Below are 27119 nucleotides of genomic sequence, written 5' to 3'. Positions count from 1 at the left end.
TACCTAATGTACTTAAGCTGGCCATAGACGGTTCAAATATCAGCCAGTTCAGCAGGGACTGGCTGAGATACAAACCATATATGGGCAGGCTGAATGTACCCAAGTTGACCAATTGATCAACTTGAGTACAACCACCTTGTCAGATTTTACATGTGAATTTTGCTAATGGCTATTATAGCAGCTAGCTTTAATCATGGTTTTCTCCTGGTGGGGATGGCTCCCCCACTGGGAGAACACAATTGCTTCATGGTGGGGTTCAGTCAGTGTTGATGGAGGAATTGAGTTATATTCTTTCCAGTATCCCGTGATTGCAGGAAAGAAAATTGCTCCATCTATGGCCAGCTATAGACACAACTTCCATTCGACAAGGCTGCACCGTATGCAGTTTTTAGGTTAGTTCATGAATTTTATATATATATATATATATATATATATATATATATATATATAAAATGTATCTGTTAGTCAGATAATCAGACTGCTGTATCTCTGATCACACAAATTGAATTAGGTCCAGCCTGATATCATCATTCCAAGAAAAAATGTGGCAGACATGTAATCAGATGTGCTGTGGCTCCATGGTTCTTCATTCCATGGCTCTCAGCTGGGAACTCTCCATCCTAGCTGACCACAAGTGGGTTGTGCAGTCACTACAACAGACTGTACTTGCTGTGCAAACCTATATGTCTTCTGTGACTATACACAACTGTGTTTTAAAAGAATGTGTATTTCTTCATCACATGAAGCCATCATGATTTCCTTTTGTTGTTACAGTTCACTCAGCCGGTGTGCATATTTAATGAAACAATGTGTAAGAGTACTCTGAATATTTATGTGCACCTGTGAGTTGTTGAGCTCCAATAAAGCATATTTTCATATAGCATCTGCAACTAGTTCAGCATTAGCTTACATATATAACAGACGCAGTCAAGAATCTCTCAAGGTGCAAAATAGGGTTTAATGTTATATTAACCACCATTAATGACTATTACAAATATGTAAAAGTCACTTGAATAAAAATATTACTTGAAATACTGTATGCAGAAATTTTTTTGTACTTTTTGATTTACCAAAGGCAAATATACTGTGCACTGCAAGGGCACTTGCTCAAGAGCTTAGTTATTGAGGTAAAGTTTCACTTTGCAAAGAATACCCAATCACATGGAAGGAAAATGAAAAAAAAAACAGCATTTTTTGATTGCACATGATTGGATGGTAGAAACCAGCAGAATGTCCCTCATTTCAGGGCTTCTCCTCAGATTTAGAGCAACTGCACTTGAAGTGTACTTTAGTAAATCACCCCCACTGTATGATAATGAGGATACACTTAAAATAAAAATGTTGTTATTGACTTAGGGCTAAATTTACTAAAACTTTAGTTTTACCACAATGATGAAAAAGTGTAAAATCAGAGACTGAATGTGCATGTATGTGGGACACTACAAATTCATGAACCTACAAGTAGCTATCCAGAAAATAGAAAGTAAAAAACATGAAATCTGAGGTCAATGAAAAGGCCATTGATTTAGCATTAGGTACAGTAGGACTGTGCATACAAGTGGCAGAGACAAAGAGGAAGAATTCACTTTGCATAGTTAGTGACCACATATTTTTTTCCCACTATCAGTAAACTATAGATTGTAAGCTCCAAGGAGAAGGGCCATCCGAACCCTCTTGTATTGAACTGTATCATTGCTGTATTGTCTCCCTTTATACTGTAAGCGCTGAGCAAACTGTTGGCGCTATATAAATCCTGTATAATAATAATAGTTATATCTTAAATATTATTCACACACTTTATATACCAAAAAATAAATAAAAAACTTGTATCCACTTTATGTGACTACTATAAAAAAATAGAAAAATGCAACACATATTCCAAAATTAAACACATATGTACATCCTCCAAAGAGGATATACAAAGTAATCACTTTGACAATATCCTATGTCTGGTTGGAACCAGAAAAAATTCTTTATAGTATCACTGGGGATCTTAGCAGAGAGATACTGCTTTAGGCACCAAAAAGTTGTGTGTCTACAGACTCCAGTGTTGGAAATTAGGCCCTGTCAATGGTAAAAGAGTCAATAAAGGAGAGAGGAGCATTGAAATTTTGTTTTCATATGTGTGCTTTGTATCTTTATGTCTACATAAATGGGTGTGACTGAGGAGAAATAACACCTAATTTAGTCTATATATAAGTTAGTAAACCTTCAGTTTTTTGAGCACATTCAGCAGTTGATTTAATTACTTACTGAGAAAGTGGCTTCTTTATCTATTAATCCTTGCCCGCACTTTAGTTGAATCTGGTACCATGACCACTGTCCCAGGTTTCCAGCTTCAGGTTGGCTCCTTTCCTTTGCAGCATCCTATGGAGCCACCCTTGCATGCTGGGACTACAGCAGTTTCTCCCTACACTGTGTGCATCAATAGAAACACACAGCCCCATAGCCTAGGATGGGAAGGCACTCCCCTGCCCCGCCCCCCCCAAAAATATATATATATGTGTGTGTGCATATGGTTATATGTTTAAACTTGAATACATGACATGCATGTGCAAGTCTTCACGTTACTGCCTGTGCATACTACATGCTTCTGTTTACAAAAGAAAGTTCTGCAATTGAAGTCATTCATGAATATGCATTACAAACCTGTTGCTTATTCCACAGGTTTTCTAATTTTTTTAATTTTAAGCCATTCATTACATGCAGTTAGTACTGTTCTGACTACTGATCCATGACTTTCTAATTATACACATTCTACATATTAAAGAGCTTACATATTGCAATTGTTAAACAGGTTATTTTAAAACTTATACACCATGTGCTGCAAATCCTACTTTAACATGCATCTAAACCCAAGAATAAAAATTTTATATATTGCAGCTTGCCAGTCCTTCAATGTGATGGCTGCATTAATTTCCCTATTTCTTTTTTATCCTTTATTCTCACCAGTCAAGCCTAAGATTATTATACTTCCTGTCCCTGGGTGGCCACGTTCATGCCTCCACAATACCTACACAAGGAGCCATGATTGCCACTTAGGCTAGCGAACAAACTTGTTTCCATTTGTCCATCTCCATCACGTGGGATAGAGAGGTTGGTAGCTTACAAAAGGACGATACATTTGTTGATATATCAGTTTAATTCAGTGGAAGTGACAAGGATGCTACATTTTTGGCAAGATCAATAACTTTTGTCTGTACTTGTTAAAAAATGTTCTTAGTCTGAAAAAAAAATGAATGCAGCAACCACATCTAAGGACTAGTAAGCTGCAATATATTACATTTTTGTTCTTATTTTTCTTTAATAAATTGTATGAACTCTTTTTAATGTCCCAATAACACTACTGTTACATAAAAAAAAGATATTTAATTGTGTTTCTGACCATTGTTTTCTATAAGAAAATTGATTTTGAATCACAGGATCCTTAGGTTCTAGCAGGTGGAGATGCACCATTGGACCCTTCTGAAATGGTGGCATAGTTATGTGTGCATACCTAAGTGATTCTCAGGTATATTTTTACACACCTTTTTAATTTTTTTTTTATTTACTTTTTTGTAGACCTCTCTATGTTAATTAGATCTACCAGAATGTTGCAAAATATACCACCAATTGCTAGCACTAACATGGCAAAACCTTTTATGTATATATATTGTTATTATTATACTTGGTTAATATTTACTTGGTTACATAAAAAAAAACTATAAGTGAAACATATTCAAAATTCATTTAATATTGCAATGTGAACTAATTAATGTCAAAAGGAAAGCAGTAGAGCAAAATAAATTCCATAGCTTTAGCGAGTAATGTAAAGTGTGTAAGAGCAACATTGTTTCCACAATCTGATAAAACTATTTGATTGCTCTCACATAAAATGTTGGGAGGGACAGCTTTACGAACATTGAGAAGTAATTCAAAGCAATCATACCTGTTGGCAATGCAATGTATTATCTCAGACAACCAGCTCATCTGAGTCTCAAAATATTTCATGTTTCTCCTGACAGAATCAAAAATGAAAGTGTAAGACAGGACAATGTCAAAAACTAAAGAACAAGGAGGGTAAAGGAAAAAACAAGAGAAAAAAGCAGAAGGAAGCAATATTATATTATTTAGGTGATTTCTAAGGCAAATAAAACACTATCTTGCATTGCTAAGCATTATTAAACACTGTTGTGGGGCCACATACCCTATTTCTTAAATTTTTGTTTCTTAATGATTAGATACAGTTTTTAAACTTGCAGTGTCACAATTTGACGAGCTGAGATGTCATACTAAATGTTGTATAAAGCTAGGAGATAATATGCTCCTGCTCCTGATAAACTCAGTATGACTCTCGTTCTGTGAGTGAGCAGGTGCCACTTTTTTAATACAATAAGGCCTCTTTCACATGGGCGGTTGTTCTTCCACTTGTAAATGCAGGTTTTTTTAATTTTGAAATTCCAACACACCTGGCACAGAGATTTCTTGCATTTGTATATTGCGTTTATCTGTGTTTACGTGCATTTACATGTGACTGCGTTTAGCTGCAGTAGAAAATTCTTGCCTTTTCTAATGCAACTGTTTACTTATTTTTTTCTTTGTATTGCGATTACCTGCGTTTATGTACAGATAGCCGCGGTACATCGCTCCTGGATGCAGTCAACTTTATTTTTCCTAAACGCATAAAACCATATGTTATGAAAATGTTGCTAAACGCAGTGTGTGAATGGAGCCATAGGGGTGCATTGTCTGCATTTAGCTGCTGTAAGTAAATTCCTCTAATCGCAGCTAAAAGATTAAATCTAACCGCCCTTGTAAAAGGGGCCTAATTTAAAAAAAAAAACAGTACGAGCACCAGCTACAAGAAATGCTGAACAGTACAGTTACAGAGAACTGGAAAGTGAGTGAGCACCTGCTTTGTTAATATCAACCTGTATGTCCTTCAGATTTGGGAAAGTGCTTCAGAAAGTGTACTTTCAATGTATCTCTTTCTGATGCTGACAGTCACCAGGCTTTTCTGCACCTCTAATACCCAGCAATATGCTTAATAATAGGTATGGGAACTCCTCTCCACAATCCCTGTACCTTCTCCTGAGCATTGCAGATGCTGCTAAGCCTTGATCTCAATAACATTGGACTCTTTTTTTAGAAGCTCCCATTTTTTTCCAGTCTGCTTCCCAAGGAACCCAATCAATGCTGAAAAGCATAAAGTGTGGTATAAACATAGTTAAGAGATGTATGGATATATTTTACACAGGTTTTTGCTGAAGAAAAATATAAACTATTCCAATTTTTTTTAACATTTATATCCTCATTTAAAAAGTACCCTGAGATTATTATCAGGGCTGGACATTTACTAAAACTTGTGCAGTTTAGTAAGAATCCCTTTATTGAAATTTCCCATGCCATGAAAATTCAATGTCTTGGGTTTCACTGGACTTCATCAATTACATCTTTAAATTTCTTATATATTATATATATATATATATTTTTTTTTAATTACAGCTATCTAGGGAAGCCATTATCATAGATTTTAATACCCATATGATACGTTATAGATGAAACATTTATATTTACCAGGAGAATACAGCAATTGTATTGCCCCAAGTGTGGATTTAAAGATATTTCAAATAAGTACTAGCTAAATATTTAAAAAAAATTTAGCTTATATGCTAAAACCAAATCTGTCATGTATAAAATGCAACAAGCATAAAACCGTCCTGGCATTTTATGTAAGATTATGGGCCCACTGTCATGGCACATATTAGCAATGAAGCAATTATTGAGCTTGTATTTGCCAGTTAACTTTTCAAATGCTTTTCTTTGTGGTTCATGGAATTTATTTTGCTTTAATCAAAAATCAAAGGCAATTCTGCTTGGCCAGTTTCAGAAGTAACCAACGCATTAACTAAAAAACACCTGTGTATGAGATCCACATTTAACTTTGTATACGTTGTTCTTATACTTAGTTATTTTTAGTGAATTCTGTGTGAGCCTTTACCAGGTGCAGACATCTATAAGCATTTAACATATAAATAAATTATTGGAATTTACTAAAAAGCAACAACAAGAAAGGAAGCATTTCTTCTTTATTCTATCTGTTGTTATAATTCCAGTATGTGAAACTCTAGAAAGGTCACCGAAAAACACATTATTCAGGAATAGAGCCAATTATATGAAAGGTTGATAATATACTACAGATGTTTTGTATAATTTAGGACGTTTCCTCTTTAATATTATTATTTGTAGGTAACCACATAAAAAAGCAAAGTGCATACTGTATCTCAGACAATTCTGAATTAGTATGTAGACTAGGATCGCTGCCGCTACCATTTGGTTTTGATACAGGTATTTTGCCTATAATACAATAAGTAGTGGTGACATACTAACCACCACTACGTGTCAAATTCAAATGGCTCAACACTTAACGTGGAAATATACTCAACTCTACTCCAGCAATGCAGTGTCTATGAACACCCTCCCGCCCACTCGTCTTCCTAGGTGCAAAGTGTGCACACCTCTCTCTGCTTATATTCCTGTGCTCCCAAAAATACTAGGGAAAGCTTTGATATACACTCACAAGCCACTTTATTAGGTACACCTTGCTAGTGTCAAGAAAATATCCACACACCATTACACCACCACCAGCAGCCTGAACCGTTGATCCAATGCAGGATGGATCCATGGTTTAATGTTGTTTACACCAAATTCTGACCCTACCATCTGAATGTCACAGCAACCAGTCTGCCCATTCTCCCCTGACATCAAAAAAATATTTTCATCCACACAACTGCCGCTCACTGGATATTTTCTATTTTTTGGACCATTCTCTGCAAACCCTAGAGATGGTTGTGTGTGAAAATCCCAGTAGATCAGCAGTTTTTAAAATACTCAGACCAGGCCATCTGGCATCAACCATACCACATTCAAAGTCACTTAAATCCCCTTTCTTCCCCATTCTGATGCTAGGTTTGAACTTCAGCAAGTCGTCTTCATTACGAGTTGCTGCCATGTGATTGGCTCATTAGCAATTTGTGTCACCAAGCAACTGAACAGGTGTACCTAATAAAGTGGCCGTGAGTGCATGTCTATTGGTATTTGTTTATAGCGCACAATTCTACTATTCCTGTTCAATGCATATGGATTAAAATGCACAATATTCAAGGGAAAAAAAACAAAACTAAAACAACAAAATAATTTCCTCTTATACAGACTGCTAATTTGCTACTTAATGCTACACAAAGCAACACAGATCCTGCTTGTCCCCTGTGTTGATTAAAGGTTAGCTCCAGGCAAACATAAATAAACATAATTTATTACAGTTATGTATTAGTTACAAAATTATTACACACATTTTACACAGAACTAGTACTGTCTTTAGATTAATCTCCCGCAATTCCTTGTACAGAGGCACTCTGATTAGAAAAAGGGAATGCATTTGGAGTCAATCAGAGGTTTGTTGCTTACAACAATCACATTCACTGTGATCTGCTGGCCTTTTATTACCCAGCAGGTTCTGCATTGCTGTATTGTTGCAGTATAGTCTGCATAGGAAGCCCAGGACCTGACTGCTGATTCTAGTATGGAGCACAAGACTAGTTGAAGAAAACAGCAAATCCGTCGGTAGTTAAAACCTATTACACATCTGTATTTCACATGTGTATTTTGCAGTTTGTCTGGAGTTCAGCTTTAAGAAAAGATATATATATATGTAAAGCGCTGTATATATGTAAAGCGCTGTGTAAATTGACAGCGCTATATAAGTACCTGTAATAAATAACTAAGTGCACAATTTTCACATATTTATCTATCTATATCCAGATACTCTATATTATTATCTAGCAGTAAAAAGTACTGCTGATATTGAATGCATAGTGTATGATTATTTCATTTGCACATTATTTGCATCTCATTACCAATTATCTTCCTTTTCAGAATACACTCTAAATTATAAGCTATGCTGAAGAAGTCCTAGTCACCATGTACATCCATTTATTTTTGTATTGTATTCTCGCAGTTCTATTGTTTTAGTACTGCACATTTTTGCAGATTATGACTTTGCTTCTGATGATGACAAATCTATCATAAAATGAAACCAAAGACAAATATTAATACAAAAACATTTCAACAAATTTAAATGGATAACTGCATTTTAAACCACCCCCTTTTCCATTGGCATTTGGGTCAATGAAGTGTGCTGAATATATTATCTCTATTGTTAGGAAAGACAATGACTGGCTTTCTGGGGACAGACACAACATTTATCACGTCAAACACCCCTTTAAACTCTCCCAATCCTTAAAGTGATATTAAAGACATTTATAAAAAAAATAACAAATATGTTATACTTACCTGCTCTGTGCAGTGGTTTTGCACAGAGCAGCCCCGATCCTCCACTTTTTCAGTCCCCCATCAGTGCTCCTGGACCCTCTCTCCTGCTCAAGCAGGCTCCTTCCTGAGTCACTGCTCTGCATGTCCATTCGCACAGAGAGCCACGGCTCAGCCCCACCCCACCCTACACCCCTTCTCATTGGCCCAATGGCCCTCACTGCTGTCTCATTCAGTGAGGAGGGAGAGACCGCGAAGAGCCAAGGCTCTCGTGCACATCGCTGGATCAGGTAAGTATTAGGACAGAAGGTTTCTTATCTTTATGCATAGAATGCATGAAGGTAAAAAACCTTGAGCCTTTACAGCCTCTTTAACATGCATCGGCTAAGTATGTGGTAGCAAAGAGAACAATAGTCAGTCTCTTCAGTTCCAATATTTACTTTTGAAGATACTATTCTTCTCTATAGCATGACCAATCTTCAGTGTGGTGTATGTGGCAAATTATATTGGATTGGAAAGGAGCACTGTAGCTGATAAATGCTCTGTCAGCTCAATTAACCAGGTTGGCAGAGTATAAGGTCAATAAAAGCTAGATAATTGATAGGAGCATCTATTAACAACATAGGTACTGTGTAGAATAGACTTCTTTGATGGAGAGCCTGAGATGTGTTTTTGTAATGCCTTTCACCTCGGTGCCTGAAAAATCCAAATAAAAAGACAGTGATATCTTCAAACTTGTCTGGTGCTGTCAGGAATGACAAAAAAAATCTGGTGGCACTTTTGTAAGTGTGTTCTGCTGCACAGTTTGAACAAGAGCGATAACTCTGCAGTTATCAAAAACTAGCATACCAGGTTTTTAAGATTCAAAAAATTCAAAGCTTCAAGGCAATCGGGTAACAGGTTACATACACAGACAATAAATATGAAAATTGTCATTGGTGTATATGATAAAAAAGGGAATATAGGCATTTTATTCATTCACAGTGTTTATCTCTCTGTGGATTGTAGAATCATTCATAGTTTTGTCAAATTAAAAGTATTATTTATTCATACTATTTTATTATGTGTCAGGACAAAATCTGAATAACAAATTTACTTGTGTGCATTTTAGGTCCTGCTCACACCTGCCACAATGTAAAATGCAGGGCTTTACTAGTGGGCAGCTGTCAGTGGAAGGTCCAGAAAGGCATTAATCGGATGCAGGGCAACATCAGTCACCACACTAGTGTGAACAAGCCCTTAAAGTTTGCATTTATCCCCAACAACTTGATAAAAAATAATGTGCTACATAAATAATTATGCTACCAAAATTAGTATGTGCAGCAGAACCTCCTCCACATTTTTGGCACAGTGCTGAACAAGAGAGAGAGCAACTGAACATGTGCAGAGCAGGGTGAGACAGTGTATTACTGGATTTTAACCAGTATAGGCACTTATTTTTTAAGTTTTACATAGCTATACCTGCAAAAGGGGCCAGCCTGAAGTGATCTAGCAGTTCCAATTTAAGTTGGGCACACACACACACACACACACACACACAACCTGTGGGCTGAACGAAAAAAAAAAAAAAACCTGACAAATCCCCAGATCACCACAAGTGATGTTGAACCTCTCCCACTGTCACATTGTATTCCCAGTCATCAGAATACACTGGTCAGCAATGGCAGCCATTGGTTGTTAAATCAGCTTGTGATGAATGGACAGCTATACACATGGACCGAAAGTCTTAGCTTAAATGGATTTTAAGGATACATATCCGCGAAAACAAAGAATTAAAAGCAGAAACTCTTCAGGATTTTATTGCTGTGTGTGTTCCTGCTGGCAAAATTGCCCTCATTCTCTATGTGGTGGTGGCAGACAAGAAGTGATTTTAAAATCTCCCTAGAACCATCTTCCAATCCCTTTACCCTTCTATCCACAATTTGAAAAACAGTTTTAGTTGGGGTTCCACTGTTTTAGATGAGAAATGCTTCCTGAAAACATTGCCTATGTGTCCAGGGCTTGTGTTTGTTTAGGAATAGTTACATGCACTTAGCTATCCACTTGATCCATAAGATTTTACCCCCTTCATGAACAGGCCAATTTTTGCTATATGGCACTGCACTACGTTAACTGGTAATTGTGCAGTCATGCAACGCTGTACCCAAACTAAATTTATATAACTTTTTTCACACAAATAGTACTTTCGTTTGGTGGTATATGATCACCACTCTTTTTTGTGTGATATAAATGAAAAAAGACCAACAATTTTGAAAACAAAAATATTTTTTACTTTCTGCTATAAAACATCCAATAAAAAATATTTTAAAAATCAAAACTTCCCAAGTGTATATTAATTGGTTTGTGTGAAGGTTATAGCATCTACAAACTATGGTATCTATACTGGATTGTTTAGTACTAATGGCAGTGATCAGCGATTTATAACGGGACTGCGATAGTGTGGAGGGCAATCTGAAGCTAACTGATACGGGGGGGGGGGGAGAACTGACTAACTGCCACTGACATCACTAGTGACACTAATACAGTGATCAGTGATAATACTATACACTGTCACTGTACTAATGACACTGGCTGGGAAGTGGTTAACATCTTGGGTGAAATGGGGTTAAATGTGTGCCTACTAATGTGTAATGTGCTGCTATTACTAAGAGATCTCATTGACACAGTGAGCGCGACCCCTCTGTACAGGGCTCTGTATTGAATATCAACACAGGGCTCTGGGCTGTCATTGATTAGCAGGTCTCAGCCATGAATAATTTCTGACAGACTCCAACTGTGCACAATCACAGTGGGTGTCAGGGGGAGGAAGGGGGTGCCCTAAACCCATATGCAGGCATAGATGTACCAGTACATTGCCTTGCCTGCATGGGCCGCCTGTCTGCAGTACACTGCAGACGGGTGGCCTTCAAGTGGCTATACCACTGCTTAAAAGTACCTTGGTGCATGTAATCTGTTATCATCAACTGTTTAGGCATTTAATTAATCAGTTTAGGTGTTCTCAGAACAGACAGTCATGTGGCCATCTACCGATACAAATCTTGTATAATCAAAACAACAACGGTTTACACAAAAGCACAGTTAAAGTAATTTGGGTGAATTGAGTGAACTTCTTGATTTTAAAAATGCTGTATTTACTGACCAGTATTACAGTTTCAAGATTTGATTTCTCTTGTTTCCTGACATGGCACTTTAAGTGATAAGGATTAAAGGATGACTCTATATAGCTCATTAAACAAACTTTAGATAAACAGGAGGACTTCTATGTAGGCCAACGCTCATTATCAAAGTACTATACATGAGCAGTTTTTCTCTAGGTGCCTATTGAAAGTTGAATACTTGCAAGCCTGCGGTTCATGAGTTTCCTATTATAGCCCTATGAAGAAATCTCTGTGCATGTGCAATACTAAATTACCTACTTGTCTCAGAGGAGGACTGGAGGATTACCCAGTGCAGACTACCACTCCATGACTAGGTCACTTGCTGATATGAAGAATGGAGAGCAAGAGGGTGCAGCAAGACGTTTGTTTAAGCAAAGTTAAACCTAATTTGCAAGCTGACAATATGAAAATCAATCCTAGAGATTGCAATGACAGTGTTTTATGTATAAACCAAGTTGTACAAAAGCAGTTTTTCAGCAATGTAATTAAGAGACTTTGCTGCACTTCCCTTCCCTTTTTTGAAAAAAATACTAAATGCGCATTTTTTGCAGGTAAAAATTGTGCATTTATTATTTTTTCTAAGGAGCCTGTAGAGCATTGCTCCAATGATCAAAAGATAGCTCTCAGGATAGCTGTCTGCCCGTACCCCATCTCCAGCGCCCTCGTAATTAATTGACAGACATCCCCCACAATGACTGATGATACCTGTAGGTTATTCATTCACAGGAAACTGAATGAATGACGTGGCCATGTGGGTGGGCTAAATTGCGACAGCAAGTCCATGGAGAAGATCCCTTGCCTGTTGTCACACGGAGGGAGGATCGAGGTTGCGAGGTGCAGATGCTAGAACATATTACAACTTAAAAGAGAAGTATGGATTTACTTTTTTTAAGCTTTATCCTATTTCCTGTGAGCTGCTAATACATAAAAAATATTTCCAGCCCCCTGAGAAGTGCACCCTTTCTGTTAAAATCAAGGTAGGGGCTACAGTCTTTTCAGAATTCTTATGCCGACAATCCTGTCTGGATCCACCTCCTTTCCTTCTCCTGTGTTTGACTGATGTCGGCTCTGGGCTGTCTGCTCTCCCCCTCCCACACAACACACAGCCGTTTTTATCTGGGAACTTTACATGTCAGAACTGCAGAATAGCAGGCAGCTACACAGTGTGTAGCTAGAGGGTGTCTGTAAAAGAATCGATCTGAGCTGGAGAGGAAAAGGGGAGAGGAGGGGGAGAGCAGACAGCCCAGAGCCAACATCAATCAAACACAGGAGAAGGAAAGGAGGTGGATCCAGACAAGATTGTCCTCATAAGATTTTAGAGAAGACTATTGCCCCTCCCACAGGTATTTACCTTGGTATTTAACAGAAAGATTGCACTTCTCAGCGGGCTAGAAAGATGTTTATGTATTAGCAGCGCATAGGGAATAGGATAAAGCTAAAAAAGAAAACCCATACTTCTCTTTTGAAAATGGGTGGAACACATGCTCCAGAAGTGAGCTTATCTTTTAAGGCTTGTGTTGATAACATCAGTTTGAGATGCCTCAGAGTCCAGTTAGAATTCATTGACAGGTGAATTTGACTTTCAGTCCTGCATTTCACCTGCTGCAAGAGGGTTTTGCATTAACATAGACTTGCGCAAGAATGAAAAAACTTGTCTGACACAAGCAAAAACCAATGTACCTATCTATCTATGAGTTCATAAATATATAACACATGTAGCATTTTAATTATTGTGCATTATCTGCTGATTTCCATGATTGAAATATTTTGTTAGATTAACAAAGTACTTGTATAAATAAGCTCATTTTACCTAACAAACATTATTTTAACGTTTTCCGTTATTTTGTTAAATAAAATTCGATTCACTAAAATAAATACACATAATTTGGGTTCTTACAATATTGCTAACCTCTGGTATACTGATTTATAAGACATATGGGCTTCAGCTGTTAAATATTCAAAAGTCAAAGATCCTACACATACTGAAAGTGGTTCTAAGGTTTTTTTTTTACCTTAATTATTATTATTATACAGTATTTATAAAGCGCCAATAGTTCGCTCAGCGCTGCACATTACATTACCTTAATGCATTCTTTCCAATACCTGTTCCCCCCCCACCATCTCTAAACACTTACCTCTCACACTCCAGTGCTGTCCTCGCTGCTCTCTCTTATTGGTCCCACAGGAAGCTGAGAGCAGCAGGAGCCATATGCTGTCAGTCAAATCCTGTGAGGAGGGGGGGGGGGCCTTAGTTGCACTGTGTGTGTCTATGGACACACATAGCCTGGCTCAGGATCATGCTCACATGAATGTCTCCAGCACACGGTGTGGTAAAGGGCCACCCAGAGGAAGAAGACACAGAAAGCACTGGCAGGGGACTCCAGAAGAGGAGGTAAGGGGAATCATTGCACAGAGCAGGTAAGTATAACATTTCAAAATAACCTTTATTATCACTTTAAATATGGGATTCATTGCAGTAAACTATAACTTCTATTACCTAATCAGAGTTAATCTGAGTTAAAGTGGCATTAAACCCAAACCCAAAATGTAATATATTGCAGCTTATTAATTCCTAGATATGGTGGCTGCATTAGATTTAGATTTTTTTCCCTCTGTGTTTCAGCTTGTGATCTGGCCAGTAGCACACCTCCTGTGTTAGAGTACCCCCACTTTGGATAAAGGAGCACAGGGGCACAGTAGACAGCAGCATTATTGAACTGGAGGGAGGGGAGTGTTAGATGGACTAGCAGATTTAGATACACTAACAAACTGAAGCCAAACTTAAGCTCACATTGCAGTTACAGCAACAGTTTTGTTTTCCCTTTTGGAATAAAGGTTTTACATGAATGAATAAAAGCTGATTCTTGTAAGTACCCCTGTCAGTGGTAAATAGCTTGTCTCAACCCTCTTATCTGATACATTTGCACTTGTTCTGTTGAAAACCAACAGACTTACTGGCCAGATCACCAAGTAAAAATAAAAGAAAGACAGCCTAAAAAGAAAATGAATGCAGCCATCACATCTAAGAATCAGTAAGCTGAAATATAGTAAATGTTTGATTTTGCATTTACTAACGCTTTAATCTGGGAGGCATCTAGTTTACGCTGCAACTGGGAGAAAGGGATATCACGTAAGATACTTTACATAAAAATTCAGTTAGTGGTCCCATCAGAAGTCACAAGGATTTCATAAAATACCTTGATTTTAGGCTGTCTTTCTACAGAAACACGGCTTTAGGGCTATAATTATTGTTATTAACATATTTATATAAATGTAGATTTCACATTGTTTTATGGTGTTTTATAGTGCTTGTTTGTTTAAAAAAAGTTTTAAACATAGGGTCTACTAGAAAGCTTAATATAAAGCATTTAATAATTACTGAAACTGCTTTATATAATGAAATTGAAAGCACATAGTCACTGGCACACCAATATGTGTTTATTTGGCTGTGAATTATAAGAGAGAAATAGAAATTTCAATATGTGCTGTATACTTAGCTACTGAATAAATACAGCTTTAAAAGGTCAAGGATGCACTGTAGCTGGATTATTAGAAACATCTTATTTGTCAATCAAAATTAAAGGGTAGCTCCTATTTTGTTTGAAAAATTATAAAAAGATAAATAATTTCTATGTAGGCCATCTGCTATATCTGGAGCCAGATGTGATTTCCAGAATGCTGCTTCCTTATATCCATTGCAACTGAGGGCATTCTATATGATGTATGTGCACAGAACACTACCAGAAATGTCTGGCTCACTACTTTTCTCTGCTTTTCTGTTATTTAAACACCAGATCATGTGACTATAACAAGTCCTCAGAACAGAATAATCTGAAAGCAAAATGGAATATAGGTGTGTATCTAAACAAAATAGAGGAGGTAAGTGTCTGTTATAAAGTTTGCTAACAGCATTGCAATACATATGCAGAGATTTTTTTTTTTGCACAATATTTTGTCAAACCTAAAAGGCATGCTATACCTACATACTGTACATGTTAAGTTATAAAATTGTATATATTAATTACATACAGATTTTTTTGACAAAGCTGTTTTTAATATCACATTCAGGATTAAAGTGGTTGTAAACCCTAACATATACCCAGTGAAGTGATTGGCTTCAGGTGATACAAAAAGATGAAACAAATCCTCCAACATAAGTTGTACCTGTTAATCTACAACCATCTGTCCCCTACACCCATTCAAAGTGCAGAATTTACACAGGATCTCTCTGCTCTGAAAAGCAGAGGGTGGAGAGCTGAAGTTATATCACTGAAGAGAGCTCTGAGAGGGAAGGGTCACACTACCCCCCTTTACACAGCACATATTAACAGAGAGGAGGCCGTCAATTTGCTGAAGGTCCCTGCTAGTCACCATTTTTCTCTTGGTGTCAGGAAAACTTGTCAGATGTGACTCATGCAGATAGCAAAGGAACAAAGCAGCAGACAGAAATAACACTTAGTGCCTTGCATTGAGACAATCACACACTAGAGAAGATATGCTTTCTTCATATTACATGTCTGAGGTTTACAACCGCTTTAAAGTATATGGAAACCAAATCACTAAAATCCCATAAAAGCTTAAACATGCCGCTTTCATTAAACTATTACCTTGCTCCTTACTCCTTGTTCAAGCACTTTCTGTTAGAGGGTGACAAGCTTCTGTTGTCTTCTACCTATTGTAATACTGTCACACAAGCTTCATTCAAAACACATTGCACAGGCATGTTCGCTGCCATCTTCAGGAAACCCATCCTGAGCAATATCATGCAGCTATTAGTGGAATGAAGGCACATAGACAGGAGGTGGTTGTACAGAGGCTGCACAAGATCAGCAGTGCTGTCATGCAACAAAGGATGAAAAAATGCAAAAACAAGTATTTTTTTATTTTAACCACTTCATATACCCCCCTTCCTGACCAGGCCATTTTTTGCATTACGGCGCTGCATTAATTTGACTGACAACTGCGCAGTCATGCAAGACTGCACCCAAAAGAAATGTATGTCCTTTTTTCCCACTAATTGAGCTTTCTTTCGGTGGTATTTGATCGCCTGTGCATTTTTTATTTTTTGCGCTATAAAAAAAAGTCCAACAATTTTGAGAAAAAGCAATATTTTTGCTATTAAACATGTCCAGTGAAAAAATTAAACAAATCAATTATGCCAAAATGTATTCTGCTACATGTTTTTGCTAAAAAAAAATCCCAATACGTGTTAATTGATTTACGTGAAAGTTATAGTGTTCACAAATGGTGGTATAGATACTGGAATTTTAGTTTTGGCAGCAATCAGCGACTTATAGCAGGACTGCGGTGGGCATTCTGACACTGGGGGGAACTGACTTGGTGTCACTGACATCCCCAGTGGCACCAATACAGTGATCAGAGCTAAAAAAAAGCACAGACACTGTACTAATGGCACTGGGCAGAAAAGGGTTAACATGATGGGCGATCAAAGGGTTAATTGTGTGCAGGGAGTGTTTTACATAGGGGGTGGTGTGTGGGCTTCACTGTAATCACACTGCTCTGGATGGCTGTGCTGTGTGTCCCATGCACACCCCCTTCCCGGAAACACAAAATCACGTATATATTCGTGATTTTGTGCACCCCTGCTGCCCTGTAGCAGTATATTTCCTCTAGGGCGGTTTGGAAGCAGTTCAAAAAGTCTATTGTTTATAAACAAAGTGCTTTAGTAAACTAAATTCCATTTCAGTAGGATTTACATGTACATTTAACCTGTTCCAGCCAACTTGTGCCATTCCACTTCTATGACAAATTTGATTTTTGTTGGCAAGGCCGCAAAATCATCAACTTTGTATGTAGTATTTCATCAGGTGTTTTTATGCCTATACAAACTATTTAATTATCAACATGCATTAACATTTTCTAGTTTCATTCATTCATTCACTCATTCCTCCCTCTGATATTCTAAAGTACAAGTGCGACAAAATGAAACCTGCTGAACCGGCCAAGATTTGAACTGCCTATGACCATCTTTCGAACTGGAGTGAGCAGGACAGTGCAGATGTACAAGAGAGGGAAAGTGGGTAAATAATGAATTCCCAGTCAGGATAACATCACCAAGGCTGCTCCAGCCCTCTACTGTCCTACTGAGCTTTTAAAGGTAAAAAATTACATATACAAGAATAGATGCAAAGAACAGTGTTATTTTTCTTTGGGATAAAAAAAAGAGCTAAAATTGCTAAGTCACACTACTCAGAAGTTATGGACTATGTGCATCTTTTTGAATTCTGAACCCAAAACACAAGTATATACTGTGTTTGGCGTCACACAATATAAAGGATTTTATATGTATATAAAAGCATTTAAAACAAGCAAGCTGCTTCTACTGATATTCATGAAGCATGTAGCATGCTTTTACACTTTACAGTAGTGTGTCAAACATGCAAAAACTGCATAGTACATAATTAAACCTGTTCTGCACAAGCTATCATCTTGGCCATTCTAAAAATACTATAAGTGACTTTAATAAATACGGGCATAACCTTGTTTGCTCTTTAAACTTTTATTGTCTTGGTAACTCATACACAAAGAAAGCATTAACATGCCCATGAGAACTCTTAATGCAGAAAATAACACAGACTTAAATGCCTCCAGCAAGCCACTGCATGGTTCACAGCCTAATGCTTGGGAAACAGAAATTTGTGCTGGAATTGATCACTTTTCCTCTTTAGGAACAAAATGCTCTCAAGAGCTTATATGTCTCCTTTCCATTCCAGGTTTTATTACTTCTTTTTTAATATTTAACACATGTAAAGACACATTCAGAAGACAAAGCTTTAATTTTTAAGGACTTAATAGACTGCAACAATGCATAATACTCACTATATCTAGTTTCTTGTGTGTGAATGTAATAATAAATGAATTATAGGGGCTGACTTACTGCTAGATAGCAGAGGTTAAATGTATAATTACACAATGAACTGTAGAACCTTTTCAATACTGTGCATACATTAGCAATATGAGCCACTGGAGATGTTTTGTGCCATAAAAGAAATAGTGCTACCTTGTGGGTCAAATACAGATAAAATTCAGACAAATATAATTCTGGTACCTTTCGCAACTGTTGGTCTGCTTGCAAGCTTTTAATTTAATAAATGTGTGTATTCTAAGTAAGTAGCTAATGCAATTCCTAAGCCATAGTACCTTCTTCTACTCATTAACTTATTTTCCACTCATCAAATCTCCATAAAGTAAGGTCCTCTGATAGTTTAAGATGTTTCATATGACAACTGCTAGCCACACATGCTCTTAACCAGATGGATTATCTATGTGAAACATTTAATCCACCCAGATTGGCTAATACAACTATAGTAAGATTGCCTCATACAACTATAGTAAGATTGCCTCAGGCATCATTTTTTCATTGGATGCCTTACAAAGCAGATGACTGCATTGACTTGTCTGGCTCAAAATTGACCGGATGTAGAACCCTTATAATAGTCCTATTTTAAAAACCGAAAAAAAATGACAGGTGCAACACATTTAAGTTTTTTTGGGTTAAATTTATCCAGAACCCTTAACTGTCACTGATAATGATAGGGGTGGAGAAAAGAGTGGAGAAAAACATTTCTACGCTGTAAAGCTTGTTGAAAGATATTACATACACACTAGAATGACTGCCATAGACCTGTGATAAATACTTGCACAAGAAAAATAATGTATTGGTCATAACAAATAATTTATTTATACTCTTTCTATAAATGGGTAAGCCGGATAGTTGAGCAAACCTATGTTTGCTTCTAACAACATATCAAGTTAAAGGGAATTTAACATTTTAAGCTCCTGGTTATCTGAACAGCAGTTTGAAATGAATATGAGTGGCTAAACAGATGATCATTTAGTGAATTGCCTATGTCAGACTATATGATTACACTGCCTTACTATATGTTAAAAATAAAAGCAAGAAGGAAAATAAAAGATATGTTAAAAATAAAGTTTAAGGCCTGAACATGATGTCCTAAAAGACCTGCTTTCAGCGACAAAACACACAGACATGCAAATGCACACGTAATAGCTGTAAGCAATGAATGATAGTGACTTGTAACTATAAAGAGCTGGGCAGAGACAATTACCAAATACAAATCTTACATCATCTCATTATTATGATGAAGTCTTAAAACAATATCTCCAAGGTCCAGACTGTACAATTTAGTAAACAGGAAAGTACCAAATTTGACATCACTGATTAAGGCCAGGCATTTCTAACGCTTCATACACATTTCTGAAATCCACAATACATCAATTTTTAATAATTCCACTCTCTCAGCTCCATTAAAAAGATGGTAGGGGAAAGATTTTAGAGTAATTAATGATATAGTTAGCTGCTAAATATTAATAGGAATCGTAGTTCTGCATAAAATATAACATATAAACCTTGCCAATACAGACACACCAGTAATTAAAGTTGAATATGTAATTACGCTGATTTATAAGACAGGAAAAAAGTTACACTTTTCCAGGCTCTGTGTAAACCATTGGTAATAGTTAAAGTTGTATTTTATGGTTTTAATAAAAGGGCAATGCACTTAATTTAGTGCAAGTTCAGAGCTGGTTTGAAGATCATAATCAGTCAGATAATGACTATGTACATTTCAGGGTACTTTTATGGATATTGGCTCAATAAGGAGGATTTTCTGCTTTTGCATCCCTCATAGTTATAGCAGCAGGACATTTATAAATATAATGTGTCCTTTAAGGATCAAATGTAGACATCCCACAAATGGGTTTTAGCGAAATGGAGATATATTTACATAATTTGTAATATACAATAAATGGAATTTACATGATCAACTAGAAAGCAAATCAAGCTGCATTTTTAAGAAAATATCCTACATTTCAATTTCATGAACATCACAGTAGTGCAATGTCTGAGAATATGCTGTATTATACTGTATGCTTAAGGAGTAACTATCAACACTTCTATCCTTCTATCACTATCATTCCTGTGTGTGTTACATATATAATAATGCTGCTAACAGAGTTAGTAAAAAGGGGTTGATTAAAATATACATGAATGCAACTATGAACAATAAATTAAACCACTATCCCATCCCTTCTAGATTGTAAGCTCGAAAGAGCAGGGCCCTCGATCCCCTCATGTTTTGCATTGTATTGGTATTGTTCTGTCACATGTTCTGTCCCCCTTTGTAATGTACAGCGCTGAGTGAACTATTGGCGCTTTATAAATACTGTATAATAATTATAATAATAATAAATAAGGAATGGAAGCTTTGCAGAGTAATAATAGTACTACATACATCATGGAACAATACATATGGCCATAATAGAGTACCCCTGGAAGAAAATTATTTTTTCTTTATCAAAAGATCAAATAGTAAGTCTATATCAGTTCATTGTTCACGTGCAACAGAAATAAATATTCCTTAAAAGTTAAAAAGATGTTTATATCATAGAATCAAAATCTACATGTACAGCATTTGTAATCAGTGTTTAACCTCTTCAATACCGGGCACTTATACCCCCTTCCTGCCCAGGCCAATTTTTTTTTCAACGCTGTTGCATTTTGAATGACAATTGCGCGGTCATGCAACACTGTACCCATATGAAATGTTTATCATTTTTTTCACACAAATAGAGCTTTCTTTTGGTGGTATTTAATCACCACTGAGTTTTTTATTTTTTTGCTAAATAAAACAAAAAACACCTGAAACTTTTGAAAAAAAACACACTTTTCTTTGTTTCTGTTAAAAGGTCAAACTGTATTCTGCTACATTTCTTTTGGAGAAATAAAAATAATAATTGAATTTGTATTTTTTTTCAAATGTTTCTATTATTTTTTTATTTTTTATAATTTGTTTTCTTTTTTCACTATTTTATTTTTCAGCACACTGTGACCAAAACAATACAATGTTACCATAGTAATAATGAACTACTCTGGGCAAGTGATCAGGATTTTCTTTTATTTTAACACATTATGATTGCTAATACCAATGTATTTCATTGTTACTGAATGAAACAATCATTGTTACTGAATGAAACTGATTCATTCAGTCTTTTGTTGTGATTAGCTGTGATTGGGCTAAGCTGATCACATGATACAGATGGGCTGTTATTGGCCCTGTCTGTATCATGTGACTGCCTTGACCAGTCACAACAACATAATTGTATTCAATGGATGGCATGACAGGAAGCCATCCATTGTATACAATTGACATGTAATCTGCTGTGATTGGTCACAGTGGTCACATGACACTGGCAACGGGCCGGTGTAGTGATATGTCATCGGCTGTGTCCCGTGGCCACGGCCGGTGACAGATTGCGCCACTGAGCTGTCCCACGGCCACATAATCAGCTCATTTTGACAGGACGTCATATGATGCCCAGTCACAACGGCAAGTGTCCCAGGTGGCTGGGCAGGAAAGTGTTAAAATGATCAATTTTCCCTCTAAAGCAATGCAATACTTACCAGTTACACAAAGTTTGCCCTTATGGAGCTAACCAATATTGTGTTTTTTCATTGTGGTATGAGAGGAATAAGGGTTCCCCATTGGTTTGTTTAAATGGACATAGTATAACTTTAAATATACATACCCATTAAATTATAAATCAGTTTAACAGGGAAGAGTTTGTTATGCTGAAATAGGTGGGCATATTTACTATAAATTACTATACCATCTTTTACAAAAAAAATAACAGTCAATAATCCTCAGTGCAGGTAACAGTGCTGCATTCCAATACTAATTGTGTTGACTTGCAGGGGTGAAATTATGACTTGTGTTCTGTCTGGACATTAGTATAGGACTATGCTTGATCTGCTCTACAGCTCCAACATTTTCTTTCTGTGATTTTTGATAACATACCTGCCCATATTTATTTAAGTGTATCTATGGCTCAAAATAAAAATCGAGTATGTGTTAAGACATTTAATTTGCACATGTTTTGGCATAGCTATTCCAAAAACAAAGTTGTCCAAGTAGCAAAACAGGTCTGTTAAATATCCCTGTGGTACTAACTTCCTTGGTCACCATCACACAAACTCTGCATACCGTTTGAATATGTACAATTGTGTCACAGACAGCAGGGTGTTAAATGCTTGAAGTATAAATGAGTGTGATAATGTTCAGGTATGCCTGGACGTGGACCAGTGACCAAACTGTCTGCACTGAAAATACATCTCCCCTTCTCTCTTACACTGAATTACATAAACTGTATATATGCCACACACTGTATAATTGCTGAGACAGTGACATTGTTCTAGTTTCTGGCCCAGCAACTAAGGCAGGCCATAGATGACGTAATTTTGCAGGAAAGAAAATTGCTCAATTCTCCCATCAGCACAGTCAGTGGCGGTGAGGGGGTGCATGTGGAGCCATCCCTGCTAGAACATTCAACATGCTAGTTGTACCCAAGTTGATAGATCGACTTAGTTATAATCAGCCTGCCAATACATAGATCGAATCTTGGCCAGTCCCTGCTGTACGGCCGAGATTTGGACCATCTATGGTTGCGTTATGCAGCGTGGGGCACACATACAGTAAATGTAATCCATCAATTCAGTCCAGAGTCCTAAAAAGTAAGGAAATTAGGAAGCATTTGATAAAGGGAAAATGCAGGGGGGATGCATAGCTTTTCCACACTGAGTAAAAATAAATAGGTCAGTACGATACAGTCATTTTATTTATTGTTTTATGCTTGTACTTGCTAGCTGTTTAACATATCATGTTCATCTAGAATCGGGGATGGCAGAAAACTTATACATAAAATGATTATATGCTATGTACTTCCTCAACTACAGCACAGATGCGGAAATACAAAACATTCAAGTCTCATGGAATTCTACAGGAATATTTGTATTGTATACCAACAAATACTGAGGAGTAACAGGTAAAAACTGTTTTTAGCCATTTTTCAACAGATTTTAATTTTTATTGCTTACCACAGTTTATCAAGTTGTAAAAAATGCTAGTTTCAACAAAAATTTAATTTCAGAACTTTTTCCACTTTTTCCCATTGGAACATACATTTCACATTTTAGTCAAGAAAGAGTGTGCTTTTGCTCTGTCAAAGTGAAACATATTTCCAACAAACTTTACCAATTTGGAGTGGCAAAGCAAGGCTTTTTACATAAATTACCAGTCAAAAACATATTTTTAGACAATCAAAATAAAATGTTCTCCCCTACAGTGAACTGGTAAGTGGTCCTTTGGAGCTCTTAGAAGTTCAGCATGAGCACCCTTCAAAACTGCCTGAACCTTCTTATTTAGAGCCACCAACTTTCAAAGTATGTGCACAGCAGTTTATTTTAGTGCTTGCAAATTTGTAATCATAAAGTGAACTAGTAGAAGGGTTCTTTAGGTCTCCTACTAATTCTCTGTACAGTAGTTCCAAAATTGTGCTCATGTACCCCTCCCCCTGTCGCTCATTATCAAATCAATAACTAATATGATATATTGGTGCTATAACATATCCTCGCAGTCCATTGTCCAGACTTTGCTGAAAAATCACTTTTGATGGCCTAATCTTTTCTTTTTAATAAAGTTCCTCAAAGGATAAAGAAAGTTTAGTTAACTTTCATTGAACTACAGTTAAATTAATGTTTTTTTAATTGCTCTGGTTTATAAGTGGGTACATTATTTTCCCACTAATAATAATTATTAATAATTACTAATATTATTAAAAATTATTAATAATAATGAGAGGCAGTGCAGTGGGCAATCAAGCACCATGCTGAATTCATAACATGCACACAGGGGTTCATTTACTAAAACTGGAGAGTGCAAAATCTGGTGCAGCTGTGCATGGCAGCCAATCAGCTTCTAACGTCAGCTTGTTCACTTAACTGATTCCCAACCGTGCTATAGCCGAAGGACGGCTACAGCGCGGTTGTATAATCCTGGGACAACATCCATGGATGTCATTCCTGGACATGCCCCCTGCGCACCCCCAGCAGCACGCCCCCGGCCCCGCTGGTGATCGCTGTGTCCTACGGACACAGCTGATCACGTGGTACGGTAGACGGCCAATCACGGCGGGGCCAATCAGTCCAATGACACAGCAATCACCGGGTAAATACAGTTGCCGGTTATCGGCTGCACTTTCCTCATGCTGTCACAGCGTGAGTAATGTACTGCCAAGAACCGGCAATTGTCAGCGAAGGGATCGGCACTGATGATCAGTCCCCTGATGATCAGTGCCCAGCAGTGCCGCCCACCTGTGCCCATCAGTGCTGCCCATCTGTACCCATCTGTGCCAATCAGTGCCACCCACCTGTGCCCTGCAGTGCCACCCACCTGTACCACTCAGCAGTGACAAACATCTGTGCCCAGCAGTGCCGCCCATCAGTGCTGCCCAGCAGTGCCAGCTCATCAGCACTGTCTATCAGTGCTTCCTATCAGTGTCTCCCGTCAGTGCCTCCTATCAGTGCCCATCAGTGCTGCCTATCCGTGCCACCTCATCAGTGCCCATCAGTACTGCCTATCAGTGCAGCCTCATCAACGCACATCAGTGAAGGAGAAAAATTACCTGTTTGCAAAATTTTATAATAGATACAAAGAAAATGTTTTTAATTTTAGATTTTGCTCTTTTTTTGTTTATAGCTCAAAAAATAAAACACCCAGCGGTGATTAAATACCACCAAAAGAAAGCTCTATTTGTATGACCAAGCAATTGTCATTCAAAATGCGACAGCACCCAATTTCTCTTATTAACATTGACATGAAAATCCTCACCAAGATCTTAGACACTCGTTTGAACTCTTTCCTTTCTCGTCTGATAAAAAAGGACCAGGTGTGTTTCGTCCCCCACAGACAAGCCGCAGATGCCATCAGACGCATTTTACAGCTACAACATTTGGCTCATGTTTGCAAAATTGATATGATGCTCCTATCACTAGACATCAACAAGGCCTTTGACACTTTGTCCTGGCCTTATTTTATGTCGGTCCTTCACCGTTTTGGCTTTGGTCCCTCGTTCTTACGTTGGATCTCCTCACTATATACGTCCCCTCAAGCAAAACTCAAATATTATGGTTTTGAGTCCTCAACGTTCCCGATTGGCAGAGGTACTAGACAAGGGTGTCCACTTTCTCCTATACTATTTATCTTGGCTTTGAAACCTTTGGCAGAAGCTATTCGTATGCATCCTAATATTAAAGGAATAGATGTAGCTGGTTCTCAGCATAAGTTATCTCTGTTCGCTGACAATATATTGTTGTCGGTCACGAACCCAGGAGTTACTTTGCCAAATTTACTTGCGGTTTTGGACTCCTTTGCAGTTTTCTCAGGCCTCCATATCAACCCTGCCAAATCTAAGGCTATGTCAGTTACCCTCTCACCATCACTTTTGGCTACTCTGAAACATTTGTTCCCTTTTCAATGGCTCTCGGCCTTGCCGTATTTAGGAATCAAGCTCACCCCGACTTATGAAGGACTATACCGGGCTAATTTCCCCGCCGTCTTTAATGAATGACAGAACTGTTTTCCTCCTGGTCTCATTATCCGCTATCGTGGTTCGGTAGAATCAATGCGATCCGTATGACCTATCTTCCCAAATTATTGTATGTGTTTCGAGTTCTACCTGTCCCTGTTCCCTCGCATATATTGCGTATTCATCAGTGAAAACTCCTGTCTTTCATTTGGAGTTCTTCTCGACTCAGAATTAGTAAACAAATTTTATTTGCTCGTAAGACCGCAGGTGGGTTATCTGTCCCAAATCTTCAGTATTATTATCTGGCGGCCAATATTGCCCCCTTAGTCCATCTCCATGCATCTCACAACTTTCCCTTATGGGCTTCTATAGACTTGATGGACTCCCACCCGATACCACTCTCTTCTTTGCCGTGGTTTCCTTCTACTCATCGACCTTCATCCCTTAGCCCGATGCTGACGCTAATGCTTCATCTTTGGGATTCTATTAAATATTCTGCGGGCCTCATCTCTGCCCACCTACCGCTGCTACGTTTGCTACATAACCCATTATTCCCCCCAGGTCGTGATAATCCTGGACAGTTTGCTTGGTGGCAAGCAAATGGCTTCCATGATGTACATTCGATGCTATCTCCCACTCGAATACTCACCTTTGAAACCCTGCGCTCCTCTCATGATATCCCATTGCGGGAACATTTTGGCTACCTTCAACTCCACCACTTTATAAATACATTAATACGGACGCACTCGGGACCCTACAGGTTGTCGCTCCTTTGAAAGTCAATGTAGACATAGACCCCATGCTCCGGGCTTAATCTCTCTAATCTACTCTTCCATTATTTCTTATAGAACTCCTCCGGTCCGTTCTTATCATCAGCATTGGCAGTCAGAACTCGGGGCACTCTGGATCAACAGGATTGGGGGACCATGACCCAAGCGTTATCTAAATTCTCTAGGAATGTTTTTTTTATAGATGGTATTATATGCCTGCTCGTCTGGCTCGTTTTATCCCTACACATTCCCTGACTTGCTTTCGGGGCTGTCAACAGATGGGTACTTTGGTCCATATTTGGTGGACTTGCCCTAAGGTTTGCAGATTGTGGATCAGAATATATGCTCTCCTCCGTACTATGTTTCACACAGACATTAAGCGCAACCCATATGAAGCGCTTTTATTTAAACCATTAGTGGGCCTACTTCGTCCCGAACGGCAGCTGGCATCACACCTGTTTATTGCTACCAAGCTGACGAT

General features: G+C 37.7%; 1 protein-coding gene across 11 annotated transcripts in view; it reads right to left on the bottom strand.

Moving 5' to 3' along the window:
• FOXP2 (forkhead box P2) overlaps nt 1-27119 on the bottom strand; it is a 300141-nt gene that overhangs the window by 26348 nt on the left and 246674 nt on the right. For 7 of the 11 annotated variants that reach the window (XM_089692669.1, XM_089692670.1, XM_089692671.1 and 4 more), the window contains exon 17: nt 3929-3997. The exons of the other annotated variants lie outside the window; for them this stretch is intronic. In XM_089692669.1, the coding sequence (XP_089548795.1) occupies nt 3929-3997 (69 nt within the window). The remainder of the gene's footprint in view (nt 1-3928; nt 3998-27119) is intronic. 11 annotated transcript variants of the gene reach the window in all.

This window comes from Staurois parvus, unplaced genomic scaffold, assembly GCF_062004578.1.
Source record: "Staurois parvus isolate SC_StPar_1 unplaced genomic scaffold, SC_StPar_1.0 ptg000599l, whole genome shotgun sequence".
In the NCBI taxonomy this organism is placed as follows: Eukaryota; Metazoa; Chordata; class Amphibia; order Anura; family Ranidae; genus Staurois; species Staurois parvus.
The sequence above is the reverse complement of the archived record's forward strand: the minus strand, read 5'-3'. Positions and strand labels throughout refer to the sequence as shown.